The following is a 14983-nucleotide window of genomic DNA, read 5'->3' on the forward strand; positions in this document are numbered from 1 at the left end:
GTTTCTCCCCTTGCACAACATGCTCCCCCACCGCCCTTTTTACTGATTTAGCTGCATACCTTAAATAAAATACACATGCATTCACTCTCACACATACCTATATTTTTATGTATAAAGTTTTTCTTTGTGCAGCTTGGTTCACTTATGGATGAGGTTTTTATTCTCTAGGGACAAATGTGTATTTCAGGCTCTTGGGTTATAGTCCAGGGACTGTCATTTACGGTGTATTTGTGTAGTTCCCAAAAGGTTAACTTCTAGCTGGCATTTCTCTGTGTAATAGTTTTAATGGTGAAGGTATTAAAGGTGAAGGTATTACAGATCACGTCTTAATATTGGTGTGAAAGATAGAGCTTTGGGGGGAAAAAAAAAGTGCAAAGTGTTCTTTAGTCTTGCTTTAATATTCTGCTGTCTTCCAAACGATGTTTTAGTAACACTTCTGTCATCATCCTTTTGGCCCAGTAATTTTATTTGGGGGCACTGTGTGCTACACTGGGTACTGGAAAGCGAAAAGCTTTGGAACCAATTTTTGGGGAGGTGGAGGAAAGAAAATGTTACTGAAAATAATCTCAACCTCTACTAGGGATGCAATAATAAACCTGCTTTAAAACAGAGAGCTGCAGAACAATCTGATGAGTGTGTTGTGTGCRGAGTGTGATCTGTTACCACCTTATTATTTCTGAGCTCTGCGGTGTGTCACAGATGCTTCTCTGTGAAGAGAAACTGCTGCAACTTGCAACCTTCTTTGTTAAAAGCAGTCTACGATTCGCATCGTAAGCATTTTAAAAAGGTAAAATGCTGAATTAGTGGTAAGCGTTGTTGGTTGGTTTCTGGCAACAGTTCTCTCTGTTTTGTAGGTATGAAGCGTCCATTAAGCCCTGACCACGTCTTTGAAGATGGGATTATGAATCAACCAGCTTTTCTACGGGGCTTTGAAGACAAAGGACTGAGGAATGACAGAGCAGACTAYCAATTAAGCAAAGAAAAAAAGCAGATACTCTTTTCCTTCTGTGAGGTGTGCAATATACAGCTGAACTCTGCGGCGCAAGCTCAAGTTCATTACAATGGGAAGTCTCACCTGAAGAGAATGAAGCAGCTAAATAATGGAAAGCTCCCGACAAGTACAGCTCCTGGCACTTTGTTTGCGAGTACAAGTACAGGTATGTGATCAATACAAGATGATTTTGGTCAGGAAATTTGAGGAAGATCTTAAACTGTGCCTTGCCTCACCCAGTATAATGATTAAACTTCATATAAATTAATACTAGCAATTAGGATTATTTTGCCTTGTTCATTGGCATACTTTTCTGTGAAGGCAGCCTGTAGTTAGGCAGTGTTATGTGATTCTGTGATTAATGATGGGATTGGGCCTTATGAAGCTGAAGCATGGTCTATTTAAAAGTAGCTGTTGTGTGTAAGTATTTCAGTGCATCTTGTCATTTGGTTCCCAAAACGAAGCCCTAGAAGGATGCCGCATGTAAAGCAGAAATTCTTAAAGAAACGTAGTGGAGAGAGGAGGAGGAGGAGTGGTAGGATTTACAGGCCTTACCTGCCTTTCATCGTTTCCAGCTTTCACGCATCTGAGCTTTGATCACTTTCATTAAAATGAGAAGTGATTTGACATAATAGTTTTTACTTATTTGGGATCTTTGTCTCCTAGCCCACTTTTGCAAAACACAGGTAACATGCAAAATGTAAAGGTGCAGAGGACGTAATATACAAAAGGCTGATAGTGGTGGGGTTTTTGTTTTTTTGGTTTTTTTGCATCAGTGTTATTCTGAGTATTCTGAGGAAGAAGCTGGTATTTCTCTACTCCTCTAGGCATACAAAAAAGTGACAAATKGAGCAAATAATTCACTTTTGTAAAGTTATAAGGGTAAGGAAGTTGTGTTCCCCCCTTTTTTACTTTCCAAGGTATGTAAGATGTTCTGTTGCCTTTATGTTTACCATTTTATAAGGACTTCACTGTAGAGTTATTATTTTTCTATGATATCCTGAAGCTTCCAACAACACTGAAGAAGACTTATTAGACCACATTAAATATGCTTTTCTTGTTGRTAGTGAAGGTAGATGCTTCCTTTCTTCCCTTACTTAGCTTTGTTAAACAAAATTCAAGTCATCTTTTGAGATCCTGTAGAATCCAGAAGGAGCAAAGCTGAGCTTTAAAGCATTCTTTGCATCTTGCATTAAAATAGATATTGCAGTCATCCTTTCTCTTTCTGGGACAAACAAAAACAAATGCTACAAATTTGAGGAATTCTTGTCTAGAAGAAGCAGAAGATGCTGCTTATTAATAGTTAGTACACAAATATTGATGAAATGACAAGCTTCAAATCCTCAGAAAAGGGGTTTATTCATTTTATTAGAAAAGTAGCATGACAGCGTGGGAGATTACTTTTTTAATAATGCAGTCAAACTGCTTTAAAGGCTAAATCAAAAATTCTGAAAAATATTGGTGGGAAAGAAACAAACTTGCTCCTTTTTCTTTGTTTCCTTTCTGGTTTTGATCATTTTTTTTGAATTGAATTTGACTTTTTTCTGGAAGTCTGTGGTATAGTTTTGGTTTTGAATCTAAGTAGGGTATGGTTATCACTTGGGTAAGACTTGTGGTCCAAAAAATAAAATTTTCATTGCATAACACCTGAATGATTTAACCGTGTGTCTTCATGAAATATCTTTGTGTATGAGACATTCTCATTTAATTTAATTCCCCTGTGTGCTGATAGAAAACACTTAAAATGTTTGCACTGTATACTTTGTATTGCCTTACTTTAGCTTAATACCTGCACCTGACATCTGGCGTCGCTGTTGAAAGAATGCTTTAAAGCTGAGAATATTTTGTGTGTGCTGGCACATAYGTTTTGGAGTCACTGTATGGCATAGAAGTTTAAATTTAGTTTCTGTTAGCAGTATWGTTGGTTCATTGATCTCTGTTTCAGACTATATCCTGTTTATTTACTAATGATATCARTCTGTACAGTTTGTGTTGAAATAGTTATTCTGGTTTTATAGTGGAATGATGTTAGTTTCGTATTGTTTAAAAGAAAGAAAATGCTTTGCATAAGCAGTTTATTATAATTACGTAGAAAGTTCAATATACTGCCTAAAAGCCAGTAGATGAGTAAGATCTACCAAAATGTAGTTCTCAAAGAACAATTTCTAAAAATGAATGGAAATTAATTGTAAATTATAAATTGATGTGATGCAAGTTTGGTCCTAATCCAAGTCCCTGGAGTGTTATTACGCCTTGTACAGAGAATCTTTCCCCTTTCCTTGCCTAACCTTGTGAACAGAATCAGTTGTGCAGATGACAAAAGAACAGTTGTATTCATCTCACCTCACCAGCGACCAGACCTCATTCCATGTGCGAGGGAAGCAAGCAGTCCTTCCCTTACCGAACTGTTGTAACTGCAGTGCTCCTGCGGTGTCGCAGGTGGTGGACAGCTGATTGCGCAGCACAGCTCGGGAAGCTTTCCTGCAAAGGTTCCTGCTCGTCTATGGTTGGAGTTAGTTTCCTCTGTCTTTGTGAAATGAATTTGAAATAAGCAATGTTTCTGCTGTGAATAAAGTGACTGTAAATATATGTTGAAAGTATAGAAGTCTAGATTATTGTCTTCCTAAAACTGTCAGAAAACTGTTTTTGTCCTTCATAATGGGACTGACCTGTGCACCACTGTTATCTCCAGCCTCCCTGATCTTCTTCCACATCGTGATGAATCCGGAGGAGTCATCGGGAGTATTTTCATATTCTTCCTCTTGTGAGGTCCTCTCCACGACAGCTGGCCTCAGAATGTTTTAAAGCATCCTTTTGTTTGTTAGTCTTTGCTACTGTTCGCATGAGCGGCGGTCAGTGACTGTTGGTACCCATCCTACTTTACTGGAACCCATGCTGAAGTCCGTCAGTGATGCTGATGTGACATGACGATGCTGAAGAGCCTTTCTCTACCTCTCTGCTAGGCACATCTGATACACTGCTAGCTTTGATGTCTCAAAGTTTTGCAACGACGTGCCTTGAGAGAGGCTAGGCATACCTTCTCCTTGCAACGCAGCAGCTGTGGGAGTTCGCCGGGTCACAGTCTGGTTCTTAGAGTGCCCTAAATCACACCAGCAGCCCACAAAGCAGCGGCTATATGTGCTCTTTGGAGGGGGACGAACCTGGTTTGAGAGTACGATGCAAACTTGGCTAAGTTAAAACTGCTGACTTAKCTGCTAAAGAAGCCCATAGTTAKRGAGRAMMAWMMWSSSWKKWTKKTYCTCYMTAGTTAGGACGGGAAAACTGCTGTAAATGCAGATTGCAAAACTTCCACAAGATGGTGCTGCTGTCTGGGCTATGGAGCAAACTAGTTGATCTGTATTTTTACTCCACAGCAATTTCTGTTGATTTGTTCTGCTGTTTATTTTTAAAGCCTGTTTTATTAAACAAGCTATCTGTAGGATGACAGTGAGTTGTTCGTTGTGCTGTTGCCAGTTTTGTGAATGGTCTCGTTCTACTCCGTTTGCTTCTCCTTTGGAGACTGCTGCTGCTCCAGAAGCTCTTGTTACTTGTTCCCTGGGGTGTATGTCTTGGTGAATCTCCTGATTCTCCTTCTCCTTTGTTTGTGTGCTAACATAGAAATAGTTGGTATAGAACCAATAGGTTCTATATAGGTATTCTAGAAATACCTATAAAAACCCAAATTTTACAGATTGCTGGAAATGGGTAAAGTAGTTTTTTGTTCATTTTTGTTACAGAAGGTACCCAAATTCTAGAAGCTGAAAAGTGGAATCACTGTCTTAGGATCCTGGCTATGCTAGAGGGCAATGTGTTTTATGGGCCAGCAAGCACTCAGTAATGCCCTTTAGAAGACCTTCCTGTAGATTGGGTGGGAAGTGAGGCTGGGGTGTCTGCAGTGTATTCTGTTAGCAGCTCTGCCTTTTTGCTTTCAAATTTCTGACCTCCCAGGGCAGTGTTGAAAATGCTGGGAGCRCTGTGCTGTGGCTCTTCATACAGACCAGTCCTACAATTAATGTGTTCCCATGTGATACTGATATAGTATCACAGGATGATTTCCTGTAAGATTATTGACTTTTGTGACAATTACGTGATACTGCTGCAAGAATCTCATGAGTTATGCATAGGTTTTTAGCTAAGACATCCCTCCTGAGGAAGGAAGAGTGAAGGAGCTCTCTGCCAGCTATACTTTTTCTCAATGCTGTTTCTCACCAGTCTCTACTGTGAGCCAAAGCCACTAAGCTAACAAAATAAATACACAGAGATGCTTTCCATTGTGTTACCGATTTAAATCGAGTCACAGAAAAGGGTCTGATAGAGCTAGTGCGAGGGAAAAAGTAAAACTGTGCAATCTGAGCCATGGAGGAGAACAAGGGAGTGGGGAGAAGTCAGTCACTTTTGGTAATAGAGATATGTTAGGTCTACGTTGCTCTCTTGTGTCACGTCATATTAAAGTGAAAGTCTAGGCATCCTTTCAAGTTAATGGAGGGAAGTAGGCTTATAATTGAAGTACTCTGAATTTCCTCTCTGAAGGATCCATGCACTACATAGGAAACTTGAGTAGGTATATTAGGTTCCCAAATTAGAAGCCTAGAGTTAGGAAGTGTGAATAATGTCCTTTAGCTATATCAAATAAAAAGTGCCTTCTTGAGGATCTCATTTAGAATACTAATTCATTTTCTAAACGCTTTTTGTGTTTCTGTGAAAAATTAAGATGACTATTGATAAATACTGAGAAATCGTTCTGAAAATATGCCACTTTTAAATCTGAACTGCCCGCCTTAGCCCTGGTGTGGATGAGGAAGACCATTTTTATTAAACTACATAAAGTACTTTTCCAGGAGATTAGGTCAGCATACCTTTGCAAGAACAATTTTTAGAACATGCAATTAAGGGGTAAAATATACTGTGTTAAAACAGAGTAAAACTTCAGTGCATTCCTATGATTTCAGTGGAGTTTTCCATTGTTTTTAATTGTCGGTAGAATCCAATCCTAATTGGAAGCCATAGTATTTGTATGTAGGTTTGAATCTTAGCTGGGCCAAGCCTTAGCTTCATCACCATCTTAAGACTGCTTTATGACAGCTTGATGGGGAACAGAGTTTTTGGTTATGTTAAACTCCTTAAAATAGATCTTCAAGTAAGTAAGTTTTTATGCTGATGAGTCCTACTATATGTGTGAATACATAACTATGGAATTAGTGTCCTAACTAGGAAGAAGAGATCCTTCTTAGGATCTCTTAGGTTAGGAGAAATGAGTGAGCTTATCCTGTCTTGTGTTATGCCAAAATCTCTTAGGCTTGTAGAAAGTTGGTGCCTCTTCTGCCTTCTCCATCTGCTGCCTAGAACTCAGCTTTTTTGAAGCAGTCCTAACAGATCTCCTTTTGGGGCCCCAAAATGGAGTAAAGCCTCAGGGCTGTTGCTCCTTCTGCTCCTTACCAGAATATGAAAGAGAGGTTGCCTCCTCCTTGCTGTCCCAGTCTGGGCAAAATCTGTTTGCTTGCTTGTTTGTTTTTTAATTGAAAAAGATCAGGCTGTCTCTTTTGCTAAAAAGTAAAACTAGTATCTTCCTCCGATGTGATTCAAAAAAATGCATTCCCATAATGTATCTTAGATTAATTTGGAGTTAGCTGTTGAGATACCGTTAGTATTTCACTTCTCGCTATAATGTATATCAACTTACTTTCTTACATTTCTTTACTTACTTTTGAGCAAGCTTTCCTTTGGTAGATGGTTCTGCATTTTTTCTATCACTTGAGTATCTTCCATAATCTATTTTGAAAATAAGTGATATTACATAAGGTAACACTTAAAGTAGAAACATGATTGATTGTGKTTTTTTTTCATTGCAGTCATAATAAGCTGCTTTGAAATTAAGAGGATTTGTTGTATTCTTTTGATATTTTTAAAAAAATGTTGATGATAAAAGTTGATATCGAGTGACAAAGCTGATGTTACAGATAGTCTCTTGTTTGCTAACAACTACAAACTGCATCCATAATTCTTTGTGCCATCTTTTAACAGCTGCACAGTGAAAACACTGATAAAAATATTAAAAATAGGTATGTGCATTTCTGTTACTGTTTAATTAAGATTGATTTTTAGTAATTGGGAAGTTGCATTAAAGCAGAACATCAAAAAAATCTTCAATGGGTGGAAACCCCCTCCCCTTATTTTGGAGTTGTTAGTGGATATCAGACTGGATATCAGATATCCACCTGTGGCCTCCGCTTTTATTTTCTTGCACGGAGGGTGACATATGGCATTCGTGAGCGAATAAACTGGATATATGAATAGTATGGAAAAGCATGATTTTAGGTTTTTTTGGGGTTGGGGTGGGAATTTTAACATCAAAGTGGTTGGCACTTCTTAGCACTAGTATGCGGAAGTATAATCTCATATCAAAATTCTCTCCAGAATTCCTTGCTTAGACAATTTAACCTCTCTTCATCGAGCAATTATATTGCGATAAAGCAGCATTATTTAACCTATTAGATAATTTGATATTTTGCAACTTAGGATAAAAAAATACAGCCGATCGTTTACCGTACTTTCAAACTGAAAGTAGTTGCAGAAATAGTGATGACGCAATTCCTGGTCATTCAGGGGTCTCCCTTGTAATTCAGGCAGCCTGGGCAAATGCCTGGAGAGTTACTGAAATAAGTGGAGTTCATATTGCTGCAAGGGTCTCCTTGGAAGGATGTGACCTACAGTTTATAGGAATAGATGATTGGATGAAAAGAGGTCTATAAATGCAGGGTGATCATTTTTATTCAGTGTGCATCTCCTGACTGATTTTTTTTTAATGTAATATTAAATGGCTGAAACAATAAAGTAATGAAGTTGGAGTTGTTTATTATTTTTATCTCCTAAATGAAGATCAGGTATTTTCTGCTGTCTGGTAAGTATCCTCATCTGGGAACATATCCTGCCAAAATTTTTCCCATAGAGGTCTCATGACACAAGAGTATATTTGGATAACTGTACAGGTATTATAGTAGAAACTCCTATGTCTTTTTATTTYTTTTGCAAACTTGACCTCTTCATGAATATATCTGACTCATATTACACCGTGTATTTAAAAATCTCTATGGGTGTGAGTATGCACAGTGACACATGCCCTCTTACTGTTTCCGCAAAAGAAAATGTGTGAAATACCTGTAAAGACAAAAAGATTTGTATAGTGGGAGGTCTCTGTGGGAGTAGAAGGAGCAAGAATGTAAGCCATGGAGATTTTTCTGTAGTAAGTAATTAAAAAAAAACATTGYTTTGAAAGACAAAGGCATGTGGTCAAATAATGTCATGCTTTTTGTTGTTTTTTTCTGCAAATATTTAATCTATTGGACTGTACAGAAGATCTTTGCTAGGTCAGTATTCCAAAATTTTATTGAAATATTTATGCTACTGTTCATATTATAAACAAATGTGATATCTGATAATAGACTTTGTCAGTTGTGTGGTTAAAAAGTACTTATTTGTTCATTTGCATAATTGCTAATTAATCTTATTTAGAAAAGCTGTAAGGAACCATTAGTTTTTATTGCAGGGTTTTTTCCAATAATGAAGCTCATCACAATACAGGCTGCTGAATCTCCCGTCTCATGTACGTTGTAGAAAAGGGAGCTATTTTTAACGTTTATACAATCTAGATGGATGATTCTTCATTTTGTGTGGTTTAAAGCTAAATCTGTAGAGCCTTTAATAATCATAGCCTTCTTATGGCTTGTTTGAATTTGATCACTGTAGCTGATTTCCTGCATTGATAATGAAGGCTTAGGTTGCCTATTTCTCAGCATAAATTCACCTCAGACTTCTACTTTGACAGTGCTCTGTGTGTCAGTACGCATGAAGATACAGAACTGAAATTGCTTTGCTTTCTTTACAAATGACTCAGAGTGTGCTTGTCCTTCCCTAAAATGTTGCCAGCGTGTGAAGGATTTTCAATGAGCAATGCAATAAGCCAGCATCTGGGAAGGTTTGAAGCTGCACTGGTATAAGAGTACTGTCACACAGATGATCAGGGCTGGAGCCAAGTGTCTGTAGCACCGTAGATCATATTGGTCACATACTGGAAGTTTTGTTTATATAACTGGGTTGCTATTTCAGCTGGTTAAATACTATTGCCATAATGTGGAGTGGACTTCCTAGTAGAGGTAAGCATAATTTTTATTATTAAACTTCACTGAATAGCTTTGTGGTATCATATTAATAGCCAATGCTTACATGTTTGGCATTATTTCAGTGTCTGTCATTTGTATTCTAGTTTTTCTAGTGGAAAAGATAGCAAAAATGGCATGGTATGTACTGCTTATTTTTGTTCTCTTCTTATTTCTGTATTAAAAGTAACTCTGTAAATATGTGGCAAGCTGCCTTTGCTTGCTGTTTGCAGAGGGCATCTTTACAGTAGGTGACTTCCTGTGCATTTTAAATGTTTTTGGAACATGTCAGTAATGGTGTATTATTGTTATAGAAATAAGCTAATTAGTAGTGTTACTAAATATCTCTTACCAGAGCTAGGCTTCTGGCTTGTTAAATCTCAAATTGTAGCTATAATAATATGTAAAATACAAGAGCTGTTGAATTCTCCAGATAAACAAGAAAGTAAATGAAATAAATAGTATACTGGATTTGATATCTTGTATATGACTGTCATTGTTAATATTAAAAGTTATGACCTATCATGCCCAGGATAGCTTGCAGTATTTCATTTGTACTGACAACTTGCTTTGAGAAGGGTATAAAATTACTGTCGCTACTCCCTAACCATGCTTCAGTTAAATTTGACATTCAGTGCAGTAAGTTTTATTTAAGGGAACAGATAGTGTGCTAAAGGTAGCCTCTGAAGCACCAGTAGTAAATTTTTAAGCTTGGAAAAAAGCATTATCGAAAACTAAATAGACTTTGTACCTGTGTAAAAAGTTCTTATTTGAGAATTTCGCCTATAGCAGCACACACAAAATTATTTAACTTCAGTTACTTATTAAGTATTATTGTTCTGCTATTATGTTTAGTTTGTGATGTGCCCTGCTGTGATTGTATTTGAGTCTGCTGGTGTGATCTCTTTTTAATGAAAGTGGGAAGATGTTGAAAAATATTTTATTAAAATGTTGTTTTGCTTGCTAAAAATGTCTATGCTTCCTATGTAGAGACTGCTGCTTTTTTACGAGGAACTAGGACAGCTCATGTGTTTTCCTGCTAAATTTATTTATGAGGCAGCTGTTTTATAGCTTTCAGCTCTAAAGTTGTAGATAAGTGTGTATTTGTTTGACAGAAGATTCGAGAATTTCCATTTACTGCCAGTACATGTAAAGCTTGGCTAAACAGACTGCATCAGGAGCACACACYGTTTGTATTAGCCAATCTGTCTTTGCAAGTCCCAGGGCCACTATCTTGCTAGAAGCCACTGTGTGCTTTTGAAAGCATGAAATTAGTTTTATACTGAGCACATGGTTTCTCATTTAGCAGTTCTTTTTATGGTAATGGTCAATTCATGGTTCAATGCCAGAATTTTGGTGTTCTGTCAAAGCTAATCACTTCTGCTAAGRTGTTCTGTAGAGATTAAAAAAAAAAAGTGAGAGAGGAGACCCTAATGAAAGGAAAATTTTCTCCATTGACCTAAATGGCCTTTTTTTATTATTATTATTTTTTATTTTGGACATGCTTTGTTTTATAGTCTTTCAGATGATATTCTAAGCATACATTTGTCACTTGTGATATAAAAATATTAACAAATATGTTGTCACGTTCCTGTACTTCATAGAGAGTTTAATAATCAGTTTGCAATAAGCTGCTTGCATGACATGGGAAATCTGCTGTAGTTCAATGCTGTTCAGCTCTGTGTGCTTATTCAAGGATCAAGGACAAAATATACTTCACAAGTGTATATGAAGCACCCTAAATGTTCAGGGGAGACACTGTCTAGAATGTATCTATCTATAACTTTTGAACACACTATAGACTTCATTTTTATTTGGAAATATTTAACCCATAGGAGTCAAAATAAATTGTTGATATATATTTTTAAAACCTCCTTTAAAACATTTTATTCATAAATTGAGACAGCTTTTTTACCCATGTTTCCTTCCCTCTTGGAAGGGGGAATTCTTACACTGCCAAATTATAAGCTATTCCTTCAGTTGCAGCTACCTTTTAGYGAAAGGCTATGATGATTAACATTGTACGCTATTAAGCTTCACTTGGATTACTTTGTTCAAGTTGTGTTGACATTTCCTGTATATTAGATAATTTTAGTTGTGCTGATTTTAATACAGGTCTCCACAATTTTGACTTGATTCTGCAATGAGCAGATTTTACGATAYAGTATTTGCTTTCTTGACAAGTTGTGTCTGCAAGAAACAAATTCTGACTTTGTCCCTTATATGGAAGATCTAGTGGGCTCYAGAACTGGTGCATTTCTTCTCAAAGTGCTGAGGAAAGATCCTGATCAGCTTCCATATACCTTTTTGGGAAAGAAGAAGCTGGAGGCCACAGCTGATAAGAAGTAAACTTAAACTGATGTACCAATTTTAGATTCTTTCATCATCTTGGAGGAAGAAGAGGAATAGAAGCTGCAGAGGCTACTACTCCTTGTAAAAGATACTTGGAAGGAGCAAAGGAGTATCACTGCAAAAAAGCTCCTTTCTCTAAGCTTTCTTGTTGGGATCAGCCTGTAGTCATGAAATAGATGCGGATTGACAAGTTGTTTTTTATATAGCTTTAGAAAAACACATTTRCTGCCTTTTTAGGACCTTTGAATAAATTTGTTTGCTCTTGTTCATTGTGTGTTTAAAGGCTACMAGGCAGCAAATGCTGTTACAAACATTTGAAAAAGAATGTGTCACATGTCACTACCATGACATGTAAAACCTGTATTGTTTCTCTAAGTACTTTAGCTGGTTTGCCTTTCCTTGTCCTTTTATTCTTTGCAGATTGCTTTTTCCATGATTTTCATAGCTATAAATTGTATGCTTGTTGTATTACAAGCAGGCTAGTTCTTTGTTCAAAAACTTTGTTGTATGTAAGGTACTTTCAACTTCAAAGATCTTGCATCCTCTTTCAAGTGTCGTTACTGCCACATGTTCCCCTCCTGCCATCTCATATTGATAAGTAATGAAAAAAGCAGCAGTGCTAGTTAGGGAGTGCTAGTTAGGCTGGACAGAACTACCTAGCTTCCTGGTCGGSAGCTCTCTTTTTTCAAGAGAGTATTTTGTGTATCAGTTTGCCAGTTTTCACAGGCAATACCACTGTAATTTCAATTTTATCTCCTTTAGAAAACATGAATATTTATTAGATCTTTTACAGGTTAAGAGAGTGTTCTGAGGTTAGCAGCCTCACTACTGCAAGTTTACTTACAAAGAGCTTCTGAAGGAGATGTGAATCTTGCAGCTAACAGGAAAAAATGATTAGAGAAGTGGTTGGGATTTGTAAACARTTCCATGTTGATGRTCTTGTCTTTGACACCCAAGAATAGCCAAGCTGCYTCATGGAAATCTTGAATTTGCCTTCTTTTTTGTTTGTTTRTTTGTTTTAAAGTGAGGGTCACTGATTCCTGCTGGAGGAGCTGACAACTGTGAGTTCACTGTAGCACCKTTGATGGAGCCCTACCTGTAGAGACAGAGGTTATATTGCTCTCGCCCCCATCTCTAGGCTAAGGAGWTGGTGTTCTGGATGCCCTTCCTGGAATGCTCAGCCAAGAAATTGTGTGCTTGTTTTCACACGCTTTCTGCTCAGTTGGGTTCTGAAGCCATGCTCATAAGATGCCTTTTAAGGGAAAGTGAACCTATTAACTTCCATCTTTCACGTGTATGTGACTGGTTGTGTTTCTGTTGTTGTTTGGTTTGGTATTTATTCGTGTTTAAGTGTGAAAAGCATTTTTTGATGCTTGAGAAGGCAGGATCTAAGAATAGCACTTTGTAGTAATACCAGCAGTGTGTTCAGATGAAAGGCTAAATTCCCTGATCCTGGACTAATCATGAGGAAAGTGTTGGGTTTTTGGGGGGGAGGTGGAAGGAGGGGCTTKTCTGATTGAGCAGTACAGATCTCAAGAGGAGATGAGGAAGTTTGTAAAATACTCTGAGAATAGGCTATRTAACGGTTTCAAAATAAGGACTGACATTTTGAACTTCATTCAGTATGTTACAGAAACTACCAGAGTGATATGATACRACTGTGAAAGCTCGGTTGAGGAAACTTTTCTTGGTAGCAAGAGTTTATTTGTGAAAACTTTGGACTTTTGATTGGACAAAAATTCTGGGTATGATGTGTTTGATGGTATCACTTGTCATTTTATGCAGTTGCCCTGGACAGCRCGTAGGAGATCCGTGTTCAGTTGCAGTTCCACGCATTCGAACTTGAGCCCCACACTGGAAAGACTGGTGGTTGAAAGATGTTTTCAGGTCTGCAGAATTCCGAGTTGGTCGTCTTCGTTCTGTTCTGTTAGAGCTGTTTCACTTCGGTAATGTTTATACTCTCATCAGGCTAGAGGAAGAGAGGRCAGGTCTCTTCCTTACCGAGCAAGTACCTTCCTGAGCAGAGAACCTGTGCAGAAACTCTAGTTTTTCCTGTTTGGTTTTTGTTTTTCCATTTTGAAATTGGATAGCAGCCRGCGTTACTTGCTTTAGGGGATTTAATGTAAGCCAGGGTACATTGCTTCAGTTTAGCTTTCTTCAAGCGTTCTGTAATAGCGTAATTCAGAAGTTGGAACTTACTTAGCATTTTGTGGCTTCCCAGGTGCCTCTGTATCCTTTCTGTAGGATACTTCTTGTTGGAGGGGGATGGAGAGGAGAAAGGGAGAAATCCATGAAGGATGTTCTTAAAATTGTTATTTTTGCTCACACTGGGTTCTGAATTTTCACATGTGTGCAGTCCTCCTCTGTGCCTAGATGGTTTGAAACAGTGATGTCCTGAACCATGTTTTGTTTCAATTTAGAATGAGATCATAGTTCTAGGACTGAGCGGTTAAGTGTGGACAGAAAAGAAGGCTTTTTCATCAGCAAACTCTCTTARAGAGTATAGAGCATAGAGAAAATAAAGAGGTGAGGAAGATTTCTAGGCTTTAGAGTGGCACATCTGGATAAAAAGTCACAGAAATCACTTCATCAAGAAAAAGCAGACTAGTTGGAAAGAACTGAAGTCTATTGTTAGGAGTTTTAAGTGGTGTGTGGTAGCCAGCTTTGTTGGGGTACCACTGAAACCTGATATGTCTCTTGTAAGGTTCTGAATAGTAAAAATTCATCCTCTGTAAAGTAATAATTGTAGAAGACTATTTTTAAGGAAATATAAATAGCACTTGGCATMTCTGCACCCAGGTTACTTCTGAAARTAAGGTTTACACTATGCAGTCACTTAGACTGGTGAGCAAGATACAGATTTTCAGAAAAGCCAAAGTTGGAACACCAGAAATTTATTTACTAGGGGATTAAATCAGCATGAAAATATCCTCAGTTTTTCTTATTAGACATAATTAAAAAAATAAATGTTTATCTATAAGTATTGTAATACCAGATTCATTGTTAATAACTATTGACAGTTGGCAGAAACAAGTAAAAATATTGTTGTCCCTTCATTTTGTTTATCATTTCAAAACATTAGATCATTTTAATAATTTGTCTTCTCTAATAAACATTTCTTCCAGGAAAGATCTTTTTCCTCCTTCTTCTAGCCACACTATTAATAGAATTTGTTTTAGAGAATATTTTACCTCATTAGTTTTAGTGAAAAAAATATTTCTGTTGACATTACTCTCTTAATTATGTAAGAGACTTCTGCTTTGGAATCATTGTTATTGCATGGTATCTATGCAGTTGGTATCCTTCTGTAATTAATATTTTTGAAGTGGTTAATCAATAAAGGTTATACCCCAAATCATAAGGTAATAATTTACTAGCATCTAATGAATTAGGTCTGTAATCCTTTATCCAGTTATCCTTTATGACCGAATATTCTTGTTAATACATGAATATTTGGATGACAAACTTAAATGCTGTATAAACCTTC

General features: G+C 37.2%; 1 protein-coding gene across 1 annotated transcript in view; it reads left to right on the forward strand.

The window, feature by feature from the left end:
- Positions 1 to 856: 856 nt before the first annotated feature.
- Positions 857 to 14983, forward strand: part of ZNF385B (zinc finger protein 385B) — a 139153-nt gene continuing 125026 nt past the window's right edge. Inside the window, exon 1 of the mRNA XM_085320956.1 lies at positions 857 to 1157. Coding sequence (XP_085177082.1) covers positions 857 to 1157 — 301 coding nt within the window. The remainder of the gene's footprint in view (positions 1158 to 14983) is intronic.

Source organism: Rhea americana, unplaced genomic scaffold (genome assembly GCF_003343005.1).
Source record: "Rhea americana isolate MKP2758 unplaced genomic scaffold, rheAme1 scaffold_12, whole genome shotgun sequence".
Classification (NCBI taxonomy): Eukaryota; Metazoa; Chordata; class Aves; order Rheiformes; family Rheidae; genus Rhea; species Rhea americana.